This window comes from Coptis chinensis, chromosome 9 (genome assembly GCF_015680905.1).
Source record: "Coptis chinensis isolate HL-2020 chromosome 9, ASM1568090v1, whole genome shotgun sequence".
NCBI lineage: Eukaryota > Viridiplantae > Streptophyta > Magnoliopsida > Ranunculales > Ranunculaceae > Coptis > Coptis chinensis.
The window spans coordinates 23,687,136-23,705,377 of NC_141464.1; the positions used below are offsets into that span (position 1 = coordinate 23,687,136).

General features: G+C 38.4%; 1 protein-coding gene across 1 annotated transcript; it reads left to right on the forward strand.

Annotated features, from left to right (window-relative positions):
- The first annotated feature begins 4,649 nt into the window (after window positions 1-4,649).
- Window positions 4,650-6,693, forward strand: LOC147475257 (uncharacterized). Its single transcript, XM_086585352.1, has 2 exons — window positions 4,650-4,733; window positions 6,013-6,693. The coding sequence occupies exons 1-2, from the start codon at window positions 4,650-4,652 to the stop codon at window positions 6,691-6,693; spliced, it is 765 nt and encodes a 254-aa protein (XP_086441478.1).
- Window positions 6,694-18,242: the final 11,549 nt, after the last annotated feature.

Genomic DNA, 18,242 nt, shown 5'->3' on the forward strand with positions numbered 1-18,242 from the left:
GAGTGGAAAAATTTTGAGTGAATTTGTGTTTCAACACATACCTGCGAGAACCCATTTAGGTACGCTCTCCAAGGGATCCAGAAACAACCCTGCTAGTATATTTCAATGAAAAGTTCACTGCATGAATAATCATATGTAGATGTTTTAATTATTGAATACATATTAACTTGAGTTTCAAAGAAATCAATCCTCGTTCCCTGCTAAGGAGATGTATGGATAGTTTGAGATTAATTTAGGAAACGAGTTTACAATCGAAGTCGTTGTAGTATAAATGAAGTTTGTGAGTATCTTTTCGGAAAACTCTCACGAGGCTATAACTTCGCCTACTAGGGAATTCCTAGTGGTTTAAGGCCTTGTTGCATATGGTCAATGCAACCGCACTCTGTAAAACGAGAATTAGTTTAGGACTACACATTTTTTGGCCACTTATCTATTTTAGTGTCTCTTCTTTGCTTGAGGACAAGCAAAGTCTTTGTTTGGGGTAGTGTGATAAGCACCCAAAAGTGTATTATGAAACCCCATTGAGACATATAAATTTGGTTAATTATGTGTTTAATAATCATGAAATAAATATGTTTTCATCTCAAGGTGCGGTATTTGCAAAAAACATGGAAATATTGGTTAAACTCAAGATAAAGCACGAGGAACGGATATATGAATTCTTCCAAATCCGCATTTAGCATCAAACTTCTAAAGCTCCTACCTCTCGAACCGGGACTCGAATCACGACAAGAGAGTCTGCTTTCGGATAATCGTATGATGAATTTTACGTATAGGCGGAAGTTGTAAAAGCGCCCAAAATACCGGACCGCCATCGGATCGCATATGGACCCACTATCTTGGGGCCACAAGATTGGATGAGTCATCAATCATGGAGCATGTCAAGACAAAAATAACAAATTATTGGTGCAAAGTTGACACCTTGCATGTAATAAATTAGATTAGGTGTTAATAGTGAAAAAAAAAGGCAAGGTGTCACTTTGTTTTAATGTGGTGGATAAAAATGAATTAATGTGGTTTGATGATTCACGGGAGGAGGAAATGAGATTTCTCTCAAATGGAGAAGAAATTAGACAAGGGTGGGGGACACTCCATTTACTCCCTTGACTTATTTTCCTCACATGGCATTATTTTAGTTCCTTAGTGAAAAAAATCATAAGTTAGTTTTTAGTTTTTGTAAGAAGCTTGTAATAGTTTTAATGGAGGAAACACTTGTTTTCTTCTAGAAAATAAATATATCAGTGAGTTTGATTGTTTATCTTCTTCCTTTCTCTATCTCTCTTTTGTTTTTTTTAGTTTATAAATCCTTGTCCCAAGGATCATGAGCTAACTTCCCTTTTGGGGAGTTAATCCAACTCATGTGAGGGTAAATCAATTTTTGTTGGTTTGGTAGGTTGTTAGGAAGAACAACTAGCTCTACACACTATCCTAAAATGATAGTTGGTGTAGTGTCTAGTTAGGAATCAAAGCAATGAGCTTAGAGATAAGTCATTGCTTAGTTCCACTTGCTAGCATGTGTGAGCTCTTAAGTGAGCCATAAATGCTAGGGATCAAATCTTTTCTTCTATTAGGGGCTTGTCTATGAGTCTAGGAAGGATCAAATAACCTTTTTCAAATAAACAACTAATGATAGTTTCACATGAGGAGGATTAACTCTCCACCTTTTCTTTCAAATCTCTATTTTGGTATTAAGTGCATGTTTTCAAACTTTAATGTCTTTCTTAATGTTTGTGTAGGAAGAAAATCCTAGCTTTAATATTATAACCTTACTCCTTAGTTCCCTTAATTGTAACATCCAATTTGTAGTTGTTCTAAACTTTAGGTTAGTTCGAATCCTTATTCAAACTCTATGAAACGAAGATCGTGAGTAAGGAACCTTGAGTGCTTTTGCATCAATTTAGAGAGTTCAAACCTCTAAGTAGTGTTAAACAAGCATATATCATTAAACAACTTCGGCGGAGGCAAGTGAACCTGGTGAAGGTGCAATGGAGTGAAGCTGAGAACGACGTGACTTGGGAGTTTGAGGACAAGATTAGGATCGCAATCCGAATTATTCGCATAGTGTACTTTATTGCTGAATCTCAAGACGAGATTTCTTTAAGGTCGATGTGTATAGCTGTAAGACCACTATTATTATTTTTATATTATTATGTAACAATATTTAATATTTTTAAATTAGATATTTAATGCATGGTCAATGTGCTAGAAAATTTGGGTTGACTTTTATTATAGAAAGAGAAAGGAGGGAAAACAAGAGAATATTTTTGAAATTTGTATTAAAGGGATTTAGTGTTTTGAATTTTAAATTTTGGAAAGAGATTTTTAATATTTGGAAATTTTTCAAAAGAGATATTAATAATAGAGTACTTTTAATAGAGAATAATATTCTATATTTATGAATAGAGATATTTAGTAAAAAGGAAAATTTCTTAAAGTTAAGCATAAAATATGGTAGGGAATTCTTTGGAATGGAAATGATTTGTCATAAATTTAGGGTTTTAAGAAAACAAGGTTTTTGCTTAGAACAAAACAAGTTAACTAAAAGAAAGAAGAAGGAGAAAATGTGAATTTGTGCATCTCGTAGCTAGCTTTGGGTTAGATTTTTGGCGTGGTGTAACGAGATTTCTATTATACATATTCTTTTTGTGGATACAAGAGGTGAGTAACCACTATTTTTGTGTGGTAATATATATTAACTTGATATTATAGAAGAAATAATTTGTTTGTTATTGTGCGTGGATGAGAGCATGATGATAAGAGAATATTTGTGTAGCCCATCATGGAACTTATGCAATAACCCGTCATAGTTGAATTATCCAAAAGAGTGAGAGGTTGGTAGTGGGTGTCCTTCATGAGGCTCAAATGATGGGGAATATGACATATAAGGTTTCTCAACTACTGAAATTATGGACTTTGAGTTTGTATATTGGGCATAGTCTCTTTACTGGGGAAATGGGGACCAAATGCTTGGCGATGGGGAGTGAAATAACTTAAGTTATTTAAATGATTCAGTACTCCTTTTTTGCCGCTTTTAGACACAAATTAGTTTAGAACAATATTCTTATCCTCTCATCTTCATCCTTCATCCCATTTCGGGTAAAATCCTCCTTAGGGTATCTCTTCCTTCCTCTTGGGTAAAATCCTCCGCTGCTCTACAGTGAGAGTTCTGGAAGGTGGGAATACAAGGTTGGGTTCGTCTTTTTCTCATACTCAAGCTCCGAACTTTTCCAAGTAAAATCCAACATTGCGATACAATGTGTGTTCTGGAAAAGTTTTCTAGATGGATCTATATGAGTTAGAGAATCCAAGTTTAACAACTAAGGAAACCCAGCCACAAGATACGCAAGCCATTATTAATGAGAAACCTGCTAAAGAACCACAGAAAAGTGCTCCAACACTTTCCTATGCGGATGCAGCGAAACAATAAATGCGGCAACTGGTTGAATTCCAGGAATTACCCATTCCAGAAAAAATGGGTGAGTATCCGGCAATCACAATTCTAGAAAAAGCCTATGAGAAAGGTTTGCTCTTTTGCAAGCACTGTTTAGTTGGACGAATTGATTTGCAAAAAGTTTCAATGGAGAGAGTACGGTCAATTGCATCACAAATCTGGAAGCCATCAGGAGAATGGCTCATTACCCCTATTGGCAAAGGTTTTCTCTTTCTAAGATTTTCGAATGCAGAAGATTTGAACAGAGTTTGGGCCAAAGGATCATGGGACTTTGATAAAATTCCTATGAGAATCAGTCAATGGACGCCGAATTTCAATCCGGAGAGCCATCGACATTCTCATGGTCTAGTATGGATCAGACTACCCGGACTAGGACAAGAATATTGGGAACCAGAATCACTGATGTCCATAGCTCGTGGAGTGGGGTACCCAATGCAAGTCGATGAAAAGACTCTTAACAAAGAGTATGGTTACTATGCTAATATCTTGGTGGATGTTGATATCTCTAAACCAATCCTGGACCAAATTTTTGTCAAGACAAAGCACAACATTTTTTGGCAAACGGTGGAGGTGGGAAAACTTTCTAAAATGTGTACACATTGCAAGATTGTCAGGCACTTAGTCACGGAATGTAGGAAGCTACGAAGTGATATATAGAATAATAAGGAAAAGGGTAATAAAGATAAGGAGGTGGTAGTGGGTGTCACTCCCTCCTTGGATCCTTTGGGTGACAAACCCTTCAGAAGGCATGGAAGAAAAAAGAATTCAAGAGAAACAAGTAAACAAGGGGCGAGTTTCTGGAGGGAAAAAAACACAGAAAAAACAAAAGGAGTACAGTCCGTAATATGTTTGAAGGGCTGGAAGTGGAGGAGATACGTTCTATTGAGGACCATGAACGACAAAGTGATGATCAGGAGGTAGTTCCACTGGGCTGGGAGAGACTCATAAACATAGTCTTGAAGTGGAACCATATGTGGACTCAGGAATTCAGAACTCCCCACACATTCCTAGCAGCGATCAGGCAATTAATGAGATATCAAGCCATGTCAGAGTTCAAACCAATATTGCATCTGCAAGCCCTGTCAGAGACCAAGCAATTACACCTTTATGTCCTGTCAGAGTCCAGAACATGGATGTAGCAGTAAGCCCTGTCAGAGAATAAGCAAATGTTGCACACAGTCCTGTCAGAATTCAGACCATGGCTGTAGCAGCATGCCCTGTCATAGAACAAGCAAAAGTTGGACATAGTCCTATTCAGACCGTGGCTGTAGCAGCAAGCTCTGTCAGAGAATAGGCAAATGTTGCACAAAGTCCTGTCCGAGCGCAGGCAACTATAGCAATTCATAGTCCTATTAGAGCCCACGATTCTGACATAGAACACGATTCTAAAAGAGCACATGAAACAAATAGTTCGGTTAGGTGTAAGACTTCAGCAGAAGTGGTGGGCGATCATCCTGAAGCAAGGGACTCTACAACAACATCCAGAGAGGATTCTATACTACCCAATAGAAATGGGGATAGCTCTGTCTCTCGGATTCATTCCCCCCGGAATTATCATCGTAGACTCGGAAGCGCAGAAAAAGTTATACATCTTCTGGAAAAGAAGAAACAGGTTCGAGAGTTAGAGGATAAACCACCTGATGTAATCTCTCCTCAATCCTCAAGCTGGGCTGATGCTACCAAAGGTACTCATAGGTCATAATGGAAAGAACAGAAAACAGATTTCCCCATCACTAGGTCCAAATCCCGATCTAGGACTGGTAATAGGGAAGAATAAGGTGGCTATCGCCATTTCCATCAATAAATTTCCATCCTTCACAATGAGGTGCGTCTTTTGGAACATTAGAGGTATTGCAAATGACAAATTGCAGAACCGTCTATCCAAGCTTATCAATAAGTGGGATCTAGATTTTGTGGGAATCGCAGAACCTAAAATTCTTCCACAAGATTTTCCCATTAATGTTCTACACTCTCTAGGAATGAACAGTGCATTCTACTCTAATCCTAGTTTATATCCGAATCGAGTTCCTAATCTTTGGCTCATCTGGAAAGCTTCGATCCCCACTCCTACTTTGATTCATTTTTCAAATCAACACATTACTGTGATGATTGACAGAGCTCTTATTACCATAGTTCATGCTCATTGTCTCTTGGTGCACAGAAGGCAGCTCTAACTAGAATTGTCTAATACTAACCCACTCAATTTGGCGTTGCTGATTCTGGGGGACTTCAACGCCTACCTGAGTACTACTGAAAAGAAAGGTGGAAATCATCCTACGACAACTTCCATGAATGAATTCAGGGACTTTATTAATAATAATCAATTGATGGAAGCTTCTAGTAGTGGATATCAGCTCACTTGGTGGAACAAACAAGTAGGGAGTTTTAAAATTCTAGGCAAGTTAGACAGAATGCTTTGTAATGCAAATTGGGGTTTCTTATTCCTTGGATGGAAGTATCAGGTGTCTAGCTGCATTTGTTCTGATCACTCTCCTCTTATGGGTGGAAATATCAACATTCCTTACCCTAAGAACAAGCCCTTTAAATTCTTCAATATGTAGTGTACCTATCCTACCTTCGGAGGCATAGTTCTGGATAGTTGGAAGCAGTCAATTTTGGGGAATTCCATCTTTATTCTTACTCAGAAGCTAAAGAGCTTGAAGGGTGTCCTGAAGAAGTGGAATAAGGACACGTTCGGCAATATCAAAGTCAAAGTGGAGGCAGAATCTAAAAAATTGGAGCAGATGCAGGACCAATTTGAGAAAGGAAATGTTACAGAGGAGTTCGCTACTCAAATGGTGGACCAAGAAAACCAAGTGGAATTACTATTACAGCAAGAGCAACTATTCTGGAAACAAAAATCAAGAACAAAATGGGATTCAGACAATGACAGGAGTACTAAATTCTTTCATGCGATGGTTAATAGAAACAGAAGCAAGTCTTTGATCACAGAAATGAAGACAGATGAAGGAATCACTCTTGATACTCAAGAAGACATTGGAAATCATATTGTCAGACACTATATTGATAAATTCAGGAAGGTAGATCACATCATGGATTGGGAACTCATTCAGCACATGCCTCAGGATCTGCAATCGGAAGATAATGACTTTCTCACCACTATTCCGACTATAGAGGAAGTGAAAGCGGCAGTTTTTCACCTTAATCCAGACAGCTCTCCGGGACCGGATGGATTCTATGGATTTTTTTGTTCATCACTGTTGGGATATTGTCAGGCATGATCTAGTACAAGCCATCAGCTACTTCTTTATTAAATCTAGATTGCCCCTCGGTTTTAATTCCAACTTCATTGTTCTTATCCAGAAAGAGAAAAATGCTAATCAGCTAGGCAAGTTTCATCCAATATGCCTCTCTAACTTCATTTTCAAGGTTATCACCAAGATTCTAGCCAAAAGGTTGTGTCCAATTGCGGAAAGAATAATCAGTAAGGAACAATATGGCTTCATTCCCAACATAAACTCCCAACAAGCCATTTGTCTAGCCTCGGAGTTAGTGAATGAATTGAAAACACCCCAACATGGTGGAAGTATTGGAATAAAACTAGACATCTCTCAAGCTTTTGATACTATGGACTGGAACTTTCTTTGGGCAGTGATGCAGCATGTGGGATTCAATGAAAGATGGATCAGATGGTTGCAAGCAATCTTTTAGAGTATTACAATGTCAATCATGATCAATGGAGGTCCTCAGGGATATTTTTCTGCAGGAAGAGGATTGAAACAAGGGGATCCTCTCTCCCCGATGCTCTTTGCTCTGGCGGAAGACTGTCTAAGTAGAAACATCAGCAGATTGGTTCTTGATAAGAAAATTCAGAACATGGTGGTGAATTCCAAATATTCCAGTCCTTCTCACTTATTGTTTGCAGATGGCAGTTTCCTTTTTTGCAATGCTAACATAAGGGGCATCAGGCAACTTGTCAAACTTTGTAACAGATATCAGGATAGCTCTGGTCAACTCATAAATAAGGAGAAGTGTAAGATCTTTCTGAGCCCAATAAATAACAGGAGAAATTTTTTGATTCAGGAGGTTATGGGTATAAAAGAAGGCATGTTACCTGAAAAGTATCTTGGGGTTCCACTGATCATGGGCAGAGTGACAAAAGCGGCGTTAGCACATCTAGTGGACAAGATCAGGAACAGAGCTGTAGGTTAGGCTGGCAAACTGCTCTCCTTCCAAGGAAAAGTAGTATTAGCATGACATGTTCTTAATAGTTCACAACATGACAATGTACAAATGGCCAAAATCAGTGATAAAAGAATGTGAGAGCATAATTCAAAATTTCATCGGGAGTAGTAACCCGGCGAAACGGAAATTTTTTACGGTGTCATGGGAAAAAACATGTAAACCTCTAGAAGAGGGAGGATGATAAGAGCCCAAAACTGTAGTTTTAACTCCTTAACAATAATACTTTTAGACCAATTATGCGAGTAATAAATAAGAGTTAATGCTGATTACGTGCTTTTATGTATTTCAGGCTTCGGAGTCAACTATGTGCAGAAATGTGTCACTTTGGCGTGATAAAGAAGCAAGGGTTGGTTGCTAAGAAGATCTGTGATTAAAGGCCAAGATTCAAGGAGAAAAAGTCTTTGTGAAGCCCGATCAAAGCTGAAAAGTCAAAGTCAATGCGGGCAGAAACATCACAGAAAAGTCAGCAGAACTTTCGAAGACCGTATCTTTGGACTCAGACCTCGGAATTGGGCCTATCTTATGTCAAAACGACCTTCTCAGAAAGAGCTTTCCAATGGTCCAAGCCTTGACCCAATCAGAGGAGCAAAAGTGGATGAAAATCCTATTGAAGTCAAATCCAGCTGAGAAGGCCTCTGTGGACTGAAGAAATTGGGCTTTATGATCGATTTTCCGGCCCAAAATATGGCTCCTCAACCCATACACGAAAATGTGGATCTGGTCTCCTCCATTTCAACACACAAGATTGAACTCTTAAGAATCTTTAGTTTAGGTAGCACGTAGTCATTAGAGAATAGTTTTTAGATCTAGTTTTATGTTCAAGTAATTAGTTTAGAACAAAGTAGATTATTAATTTAGTTATTGAATAATTGTTTTATTCTTCATTAGATTAATAAAAGTAGTGAGTTATTCATAATTTCAGTTTTGGTTTATTAAATTACTTAGATCTAAATTCAGTTCTTAGTTGTTAATCATTTCTTAGTTGTTGATTTAGATTTGAATTCTTGATTAGATCAATATAGTAAAGTTATAATCTTTATATGATGTTTTGCTTAAATTCAATTGGAAATGATAGAATAATGATTCTAGGCTAAACCTCCATTAGAGGGGGTTGAAGAAACCTTGATGAAGCTTGATTTGTGTTAGCGTAGAATAATCGTGATTTTCCATTCCATTCAAGAAAATGATTAGTTCACCATGAGAATGGGTTTGATTGTTTCACATGCTAGATGTTAGTTGGTAGAGATTACCATGAACAACTAGGGATTAGGAAGAACCAATTGTTATGTGACCAGTCCCTTTTTGTGTGTGTAGATGAGATGAATGATGTAGATAGATGATGGTCGTTGAACAAAATAGAAGCGTATCAAAACCTAATTATCCCTCAATAAGTAAAGGATGAGTAGGGTATCGTTCCACTTTTAAGTGTATGTTATGTGAAGGACAGGACTGAAAAGGGGGTTTAAGGGATTAAAAACTATGATTATATAGATTTAGATTCTAATGCTAAACTAAACTAAATTAACTAAACTATTGGGAATTTATAAGAGAGGGAATTCAAGAGATTAGAATCGACCAATACTTTTAATCTATGACCTTCTGCTTCATGGTTGTTCTTACAAGTAGACTACAATTAGGCAATCGAGCAAGTGTCGATGCCCTCTTAGACAAAACATCGTTAACAATTAACTCTACTTAAGGTTGTTCCTATGTTTATGCTATTAATATCTTCTTTCCTTTTATGTAAGCTCGGGCAGCCATTCAATGTATTACCAAGAGCAACATCAAGGAGTACTTCCTAATAGGGCGGCCATTCAATGAATCACCACTTAAGGCAAACACAAAGAATACTTCCCCTAGGCAGCCACTCCCTGAGCTACCCCTTCTAAGGCAACACAAAGAATACTTCCCTAACTCTAAAGAACTATACTACTAGAAGAAAAGTAAAGAACACTAGCATGATATTAATATTGCAAAACATAAAACTTATTCTATACTTCCATCCCCTGGTGTGGGCAATGGAACTAATAACTAAAAACATAAAGAACTAACCTGATTGAAGAACACCATGAACCGTAAAGAATCATTAAACCTTAAGCACTGGCTTCATCTCCTCCCTTGAAGGAGAAGATTAGCCTTCCATAAAGAAGGAAGAACACGAAGAACGAAAAGAAGAAGAGTCGAAGAACATAAGACTAGAAAAACTAATTTATTAAGACTCAGCTAGTTAAAACCGATCTTTTATTATTAATATCTCTCTGCCTCAAGTTCTGGAGACAAGAATATAAGTGAATTGGCCCCTTTTACATGAGGCACTCAGGTCCTCTATTTATAGGGGTTACAATGAGCTCTAGAAGCATTCCAAACCGTCATTTGTTTCCTAATACAAATAGACTTCTTTCAGAGTCCAACTTCATCTCCAAAACTGAGAAGAAAATGGCTACAGTGTCGATTCATGCGTCTGGACGCACTATTCATGCGTCCCAGACTTAATCAATGAGTCTGGACGCTCGATCTATGCGTCCCAAACGCATGGGTCGCGTCTCAAACGCGAGACTTTATTTTTCCACCTTTGGTCTATTTTTCTTTCCTCTTTTGCGGGTTTTGGTCCAAGCAACGAGTCCTTTGGCCTTGGACTTCCAAATAGGCTTTAAAATAGGTCCAAGTCGCATCTTTAATAGCTTCAATTCCTTAGCCTTCTCCATGATTGTCCACGGGCTTCCCATGTGATCCTTAATGCTCCGAATTGCTCCATTTTATCTCTTTTTCTCTAATATTCTACAAAACTCTCTTTTTCACCTGTAGAATCTTAAAACATAACTTACAAACACTATTAGTCCACTAAGATGGCTAAACAAGAGGCATAATCGAGGGTTAAATTGCACTTTTTGAGCACTTATCACAACTCCCAACTAGGCTTTTGCTAGTCTCTTAGCAAATAAGATAAAAATAGATAAGTGATCAAAATCACATCCTAAAAAATAAAATCCTAACTCACTTTCGTAGGCATCGCGATTGCATTTACCATATGCAACAAGGCTTTAAACCTTTAAGTTCCCCAAAAAGGACGAGTTATAGTCTCGTGAGGGTTTTCAGGTGATATACCCACAAAATCAATCAATAGCATGATAGTATTTTTCAGAGAGAGAAATTCCTTACCCACTTAGTGCTTACTCCAATAGAAAGTCTCCATTGCTGACTATATTGCTACAAAGACTCATAGATTATGATGGGAGATAGTAAAAATTGACAAAATTCTCAATCAAGGCTTATGTGTGTACTTAGTCAATCTCCTATACTCTCCTATCCAAGAAACACTACAAGACCTAATGGTTATCTCCCCAGTTGATGTCACTTCGTGATTAACCAAATCAACGAATAATGAGACTATATTACAACAACATAAATAACTGAAAGATGTTGAGTCACTAAGACTCGGATTTTTCGTAAGAACTCTCCAAAGAATGGGTATAAAGCTCAAGTCTCACGGGCTAAGTCTAAAAATTCTACTTTTAGTTTACTAGAGGTTTAAATCTCTCTTCTAGCAAAAGTACACAAAACTGACCAAGTACTATGGTGGTGCCTTGATAAAGAATTCTATCAATAAGAACTATGTCCGAGCATAATAAATAGTCTAAGTAGTAATGAAATCAATAATATTAACTATCTATCAAACTCAACACTAAGCAGTATAGAATATATATCCCAGACTTATCATTAAAATTCATTTTTCTCATGCTACTGATATAGAAACCAAAAATATTTTTGTTTTTTGAAAACTAATTTTCGAAATTCATTTCTCAAGTACACCCTCCCCCTACTTATGCATGCATTGACCTCAATGTATAAAGAAGTAAATGAAATGGATGAGAAAAAGGTAGGATATTACCATTGATGCGAATATCCAAATTAGTTCAAGAAACAAATTTTTAGGTCTTTTTACGTCAGATCCCTAAGACATAATGTGAGTCTTTTAAAGTCAGATCCTCAAGACTTTTGAGTCCTTTATAGTCAGATCCTCAAGACTAGTACTCCCACCCACTAGGTTCCACTTTGTTGGAATTCTTCTGATCTCTCTCAGCATGTGATTGACAAAACTATACCTTGTACCAACAATTTTCTCTTAATGGCTGTAACCCAGGATAAGTTTCAGAATGGCAATTCTTACAGCAACCTAGCTTACGCACTCTCCTCTTATGTGCAAATGGACTTTTACCGAATCCTACACGAGCTATAGAAATAATCTTCCTTTGAAGGTCAACAGGGAGTAAATCCCATAAACTAACAGGTGGGGAATACTTAGGCTTCCATCTCAAAACTGATATTTCGACAACATGCTTACTTCCTATAGACATTTTCGCTCGATCTACTAGAATTCCTTCCAACAGTATCCCTTCCTTTACCATGAAGTGACACTTTTCCCAGTTCAGAACTAAGTTGGTATCACAACAACGTTTAAGGACTAAGGAGAGATGATGCAGATAATCTTCAAAAGGACATGTGAATGTCTTCTCTTGGTCCTTAGGGTGAATATGGATCTGAAAGTATCCTGAGTAACCATCAAGAAAGCAGTAGTAAGCTTGTCTAGCTAATCTTTCTAATATCTGATATATGAAAGGAAATGGAAAATTATCTTTCCTTGATGCGCTATTCAACTTCCTATAATCGATGCAAACTCTCCATCTAGTCTGAATCCTGGTTGGAATCAACTCAGTGTTCTCATTCTCGATTACTGTGGTTCCGGACTTCTTCGGCACAACTTGAACTGGACTAACCCATCGACTATCAGAAATAGGGTAGATAATGTCGGTGTCAAGGAGTTTGACAACCTCTTGCTTAGAAGTCTTGGAATCCTCTTCCAGATGAATCCTATGTTGAACTATCATAGGGCTGATCCCCTTAATATCATAAATTGTCCAACCTATAGCTGACTTGTGTTCCTTTAAAAGTGCTACTAACCTGGATTCCTGCTCCGCAGTCAAATCTGATGCAATGACTACTGGGTAGGTTCCCAAATCTCCCAAGAAAACATACTTAAGTGTAGACGGTAAAGGCTTCAATTCTACCTTAGGTGGCTCCTTCTAAAGCTCTTTAGGTGGTCCATCAAGCATAGGCGATTCAAGCTTTTCTTTGAACTTGATGTCATCCATGACAAGTGATGAATCCAAAATCGCATTGATTGACTCAACACTAAGTTCCTCACAATCTGAGTCCGTCGAGGCTTTCAATAACTTCGTCGGCCAGGATATGAATGAGTCGAGATAATCCCCGCGGCTAACGCTTCAATCATGCATACCTCGTTCACAAAGACATACCTCCGTGGTTTTGCTTTGTAACATATGGAAAACATTGGTCTCAACTTTCATATTACCAAAGGATAACGTCATATTACCGTTTTGACAGTTGATGAGTGCATTTGCAGTGGCCAAGAATGGTCTGCCTAGAATGATTGGTATCTGCCTACCAGATATAGATTCTGTGTTGAGTACTATGAAATCAACCGGATAATAGAAATCTTCGATCTTGACTATGACGTCTTCAATGATTCCTCTAGGTATCTTCACTGATTTATCTGCCAACTGTAAAGTAACATTAGTCAGTTTTAGATCCTTCAAGCCCAACTTCTCGTAGACAAAATATGGTAGAAGATTCACACTGGCACCCAAATCTAATAAAGCTTGTTCCTCCAAAGAATCTCCAATTCTGCATGTAATAGTTGGACTTCCAGGATCTTTCAGTTTCACAACCAATAGATTTTGTAGGTACGATGAACATCGTTGAGCGATAAAAGCTTCTTTTGGAATGTTGGTCTTCTTCTTCACTAGATCTTTCAGGAACTTGGCATACGAGGGAACTTTCTTGATGGCGGTCAGAAATGGGATATTAATCTGTAAATTCTGAAATACATCACAAATCTCCTTGTACTGGTCATCTTTTCTGGTATTCACTAGTTTCGAAGGAAACGGTGCTAGCGGATTCTTTAATATCGGTTCTCATCGTTCGGCTTTGGTTGGTTTGGTAACAGATAGTGGAGTGACAAGTGGAGTCACTCGTGATGGCTTCTTTTTACTTACTTCCACAGTAGTTCCTTCAACTTCTTTTGCAACAGCTCTTCAAGAGGGTGGCACTGTAAAGACTAGATATATCTGGAATGTTAGAACTGGGTGGGATGGTGGGGACATAAGTTACCTTAGGCTCCGCAGAATCTTTTCCTAGTTCATAGACAATCCTGTTATCAACTTTCTTGCCTGACCTCAGAGTGGTGACAGAATTAACTTGGGGATTCGACTGAGTAATCTCCAGGTTATCCACCTGCAGGACACCTCTTCCTTTCGTATTTGGCTCCGGTTGGTTTGGTAATGCTCCTTTTGATCTCTCTGTCAAGGCGGCAGTGATTTGCCCTATCTAGCCTTGAATGACACTGAAGTTATTCTCCAACTTCTGGGTTCTTGGATTTGTCTGTTTCAGCTCATTGACAATGGTGGTGATAGCATCTTCCAGATGTGGGGTAACTACTTTGCTCGACTGAGGCGTAAGGGCAATATATCCACTCATAAGATCTGGTACTAACTCTCTGTTTATGTTGGCTTGGTATTGCTGGTTCTGGTATGACTGTTGATTTCTGTATGGTTGCTGGTAGTTTTGGAACTGATACTGGTTATTCTGGAACTGATTTGACTGATTCTGAAATCCTGGAGGAAAATTCCTCTGATTTGTATTTTGTGGCTTCCAATAATTCTGTCCCTGATTGAACTGGTTATTTCTTCCTAAAGAGTTGATACTACATGCCTCTGCATTAGTATCCAGATAGTACGAACACTCTTCAGTGGTGTGGCCTTCATCAGAACATAGCTCACAAATGGTATAACAAGGCTTGGATGGCTGAGGTTTAGCTTGGAAATTGTTTGGTTTCGGAGGATTCATGGAGAACTGATCAAACTTCTTGTTCAGATTTTCAAGTCCTGTTGATAGGCTTGCCATAATTGATAGCATTGCTTGATTTGGGTCTTCTTGAATTTGGTTGCCAAATTTCTTCGGCACCCCCTCCACTCTAGCTACATCCTCGTTGCTAGTACTCCATTGTTGAGTGTCTTCAGCTAAATTCTCGAGAAAGTTGTAGGCTTCCTCTCCATCTAATGATGTAAACTTACCTTGATGCATTGACTGTATCATCTGCTTGTTCATAGTAGAAAGTCCTCGAAAGAAAAAATGAGCCAGTGTGCTCTTATCATAACCATGATGTGGACATGAGACTAGCAGATTATTGAATTTCTCCCAGCTTTGATGATATTCCTCAGTCACCTTCCCTTTGAAATTGCCGATGGCTTTGCCGCTGCGCATCATCTGTTTTCTGGGGTGGGTAGAACTTGTTCATAAACTTTGTTCTCAACTTCTCCCAGTTGTTGATTGAATTGATCGGTTGTGCAGTTAACCATTCGGATGCTTTACCTTCGAGGGAGAGTGGAAAAATAATTAACTTGATACTCTCATCCCTGATATTCTGGTTCTTGAAAGTTCTGAGGACTGATAGAAATTTGTTCATGTGAACATAAGGTTGAACATTATCTAAACCATTGAACTTTTGAAGCATAGAGATTACTGATGCTCTAAGTTCAAACTGATTAGCTTCTGTCTCTGGAAAAACAATACTGCTGGGTGGGTCTCCAATGATTGGCGAATAGAAATCGCTCAGCTTCTTCCTCTGTTATGCTTGCATGGGTGGGATAGCTTCAGGATTATTGGTGTCCAAAACACCTCCATCATTGCGTGCGGCCATGATTGTCCACGGGCTTCCCATGTGATCCTTAATGCTCCGAATTGCTCCATTTTATCTCTTTTTCTCAAATATTCTACAAAACTCTCTTTTTCACCTGTAGAATCTTAAAACATAACTTACAAACACTATTAATCCACTAAGATGGTTAAACAAGAGGCATAATCGAGGGTTAAATTGCACTTTTTGAGCACTTATCATTATGCGAAAGCAGTTCAATTTGGATTACGACGATTCTTCGCTAGTAAATTAAGTCGAGTTAAGGTGGAATCAATCCCTCCTAATTTCTTATCATAGATTCAATTTAGCATTTCATAGTTGAATTATCGTATCTCGTTAGTGTAATTTGCATCGTAGTATAATTTCGTAAAACTCTCATTAACTTTGGATAGATTAATAATCTTAGGAAATGCAAATTCTAAAGAACTAGGAGTGGAACAAATCTTTTACTCCAAATCTATTTCGACAGAATCGATAGTAGAAAACTTTGATAAACAACTTAGCATCGAAAATAGTTTTAGTTTTACTTGCGTTTAAGTTTAATCATTTATTCATGGGTAAATTTATTTGATAAATTTAGTTTATCAAATGGCACCGCTGCCATCTTAGTTTCCTTTAGATTTGTTTTTGTTAGTATAATTAGTCTTTCCAAAGTCTCATTAAACCCACCCACCCTTGTTTGATTATAACAGTGGTTGTCCGTTTTAGAACTGAAATTTTCCTCGCAGGATTACACGGAGCGCGACCGCGCCCTTGGTAGGCTAACTTGGAGCACCACCCGCGCCCAAATCACTGGACATCAGTGAAGTACGGAGCGTGACCGTGCCCTTCGTAGCCTAACTTGGAGCGCCACCCGCACCCAAAACACTGGACCTCGAACTGGACCTGAGTGCGACCCGTGCCCTACGTAGGCTAATTTTGAGCGCAACCCGCGCCCTACTCTGAACTGCCCGATTTCCACAGGTTAGTTCAAACTTCTATTTCTTCAAGTTATTCAGTGTTTCTAACTTATTATATACAATGAGCTCGCGTAAACAAGACGCTATTCATAAGCGAAGCAAGGAAGCTTTCAGGTACTTCTTTCTTCCACACCTCGCATCTCCTGTTAGAGGTTCATACTAGCATATTAGGATTGTTTGAGTGTTGTCGTGTTTAGTTAAAATTGGTCTTAGCCTTGCATGAGATTAAGGTCAGGCAGAAGAAAAACACCTAACGTAATCAACCGGCAACGTCAACAAACACGCCTTTCTAGTATACCACTCACTACACCTCTAGCTAATATACCACACACAACACCTGAAATAATGGCTAAAGAAAGAGAGTCTCCTCTCTCTGACTTTTACAAAGCCTTGAACGATAGCCCAAAATCTTGCATCGTTCTATCAGACCCAGTGGGGGATTTCCGAATCACCCCAAATATATTTAATTTGTTACCCATTTTTCATGGGTCAGACCATGAAAAACCTTATCAGCACATGCGTAGGATTGACCGTCCTTACTACATTCCACCATCCTACGGTTGGTGCTGAACAAATTAAACTGAGGGTGTTTCCTTTCACCCTAGCCGATAAGGCGGCGTCTTGGTTAACTGCCCAAGCGCCTAATTCTGTGGACTAGTGGGCCAAACTTGTTCAACTATTTATGGAACATTTTTACCCACCACTGAAGACCGATGAAATGCTTTCCAAGATTCATTTTTTCGACAGAATCCTCATGAATCATTTTCAGAGGCTTGGAATCGTTTCACCGATCTTCTTATAGAGTGTCCACACCATAACCTTGCGGAAGACACGTTAGTTCGTGCCTTTTTCAAGGGAATGTTACACCACTTCAAAGAGGTGCTTGATATAATGAATGGGGGTAGTTTCATTAGTAAAGGAGCCTCAGAGGCTTATAAATTTTTAGAATATCAAACTAAGCGTAATAATAACTGGGGAGGTAGTGACGATATCTCTCGTTCCGCTAGTTCTTCTACAACAGTTAAGGCCACCGGTATGTTTAAGATGAAACCCAATCCTGAGCTAAAAACTTTAATCGAATCTCTCACTAAAAAGGTAGAGGCTATTTCTGTTCAACAAAAGCCTATCCCCGTCATGAATGTCAACTCAAATCCATGTAATTTCTGTTTGAGTCCTAAGCATCCCGACTCCTATTGTCCTCTAGCTTATGAACATCAAACATCACAACAAGATAACGTTTGCTCAATTAATAGTTATCCATTTCCTAACGCCCCTTGGAGACAGCACCCTAACTTCAGTTGAAGAAATAATCAACAAGTAACACCTCCAGGGTTTAATAATCAAAATGTTAGGCAAGCAAACAATTATAAACAAGCTCCACCACGACAAGGACAAGGTCAGGGTAATTATAATAATTATAACAATAATAATTCTAATGCTAATAGCGGTATCGTTATGGTAAATAATAACTATCAAAATCCACCCATTAATAGTCAACGTGACATAATTCCTGTCACACAACCTGTAACAACTACTCCTCCACAACCGGATCATTTTGATGCCTTTATGCAATCTTAACAATAGATTTTACAAGCCATCCAACTTTCCTTACAACAGTTAGCACAAGAGAAAGTACAACCAAAAGGTGTGTTTCCAGGTCAAGCAATACCTCATCCTAAAACAACAAACACAACCTTTGAGTTGAACGGTAATATTAGTACGGAAAATACAAACGTAGGTGAGCTAAATGCCATCACCACTCTCCGTTCTGAGAGAGTGGTTGATAACAACGTAACTATGCCTATAGTTACACCACAAGTAGTCCCTACACCAGATATTGAACTAGATACCG

Excerpts from the sequence above, each read along its gene's own strand:
- LOC147475257 (XM_086585352.1), top strand. The coding sequence starts at position 4,650 with ATGGCTGTAGCAGCATGCCCTGTCATAGAACAAGCAAAAGTTGGACAT. Across the intron at positions 4,734-6,012 it reads TGGCTGTAGCAGCAAGCTCT|TGTACCTATCCTACCTTCGG; the intron begins GTCAGAGAATAG and ends TTCAATATGTAG.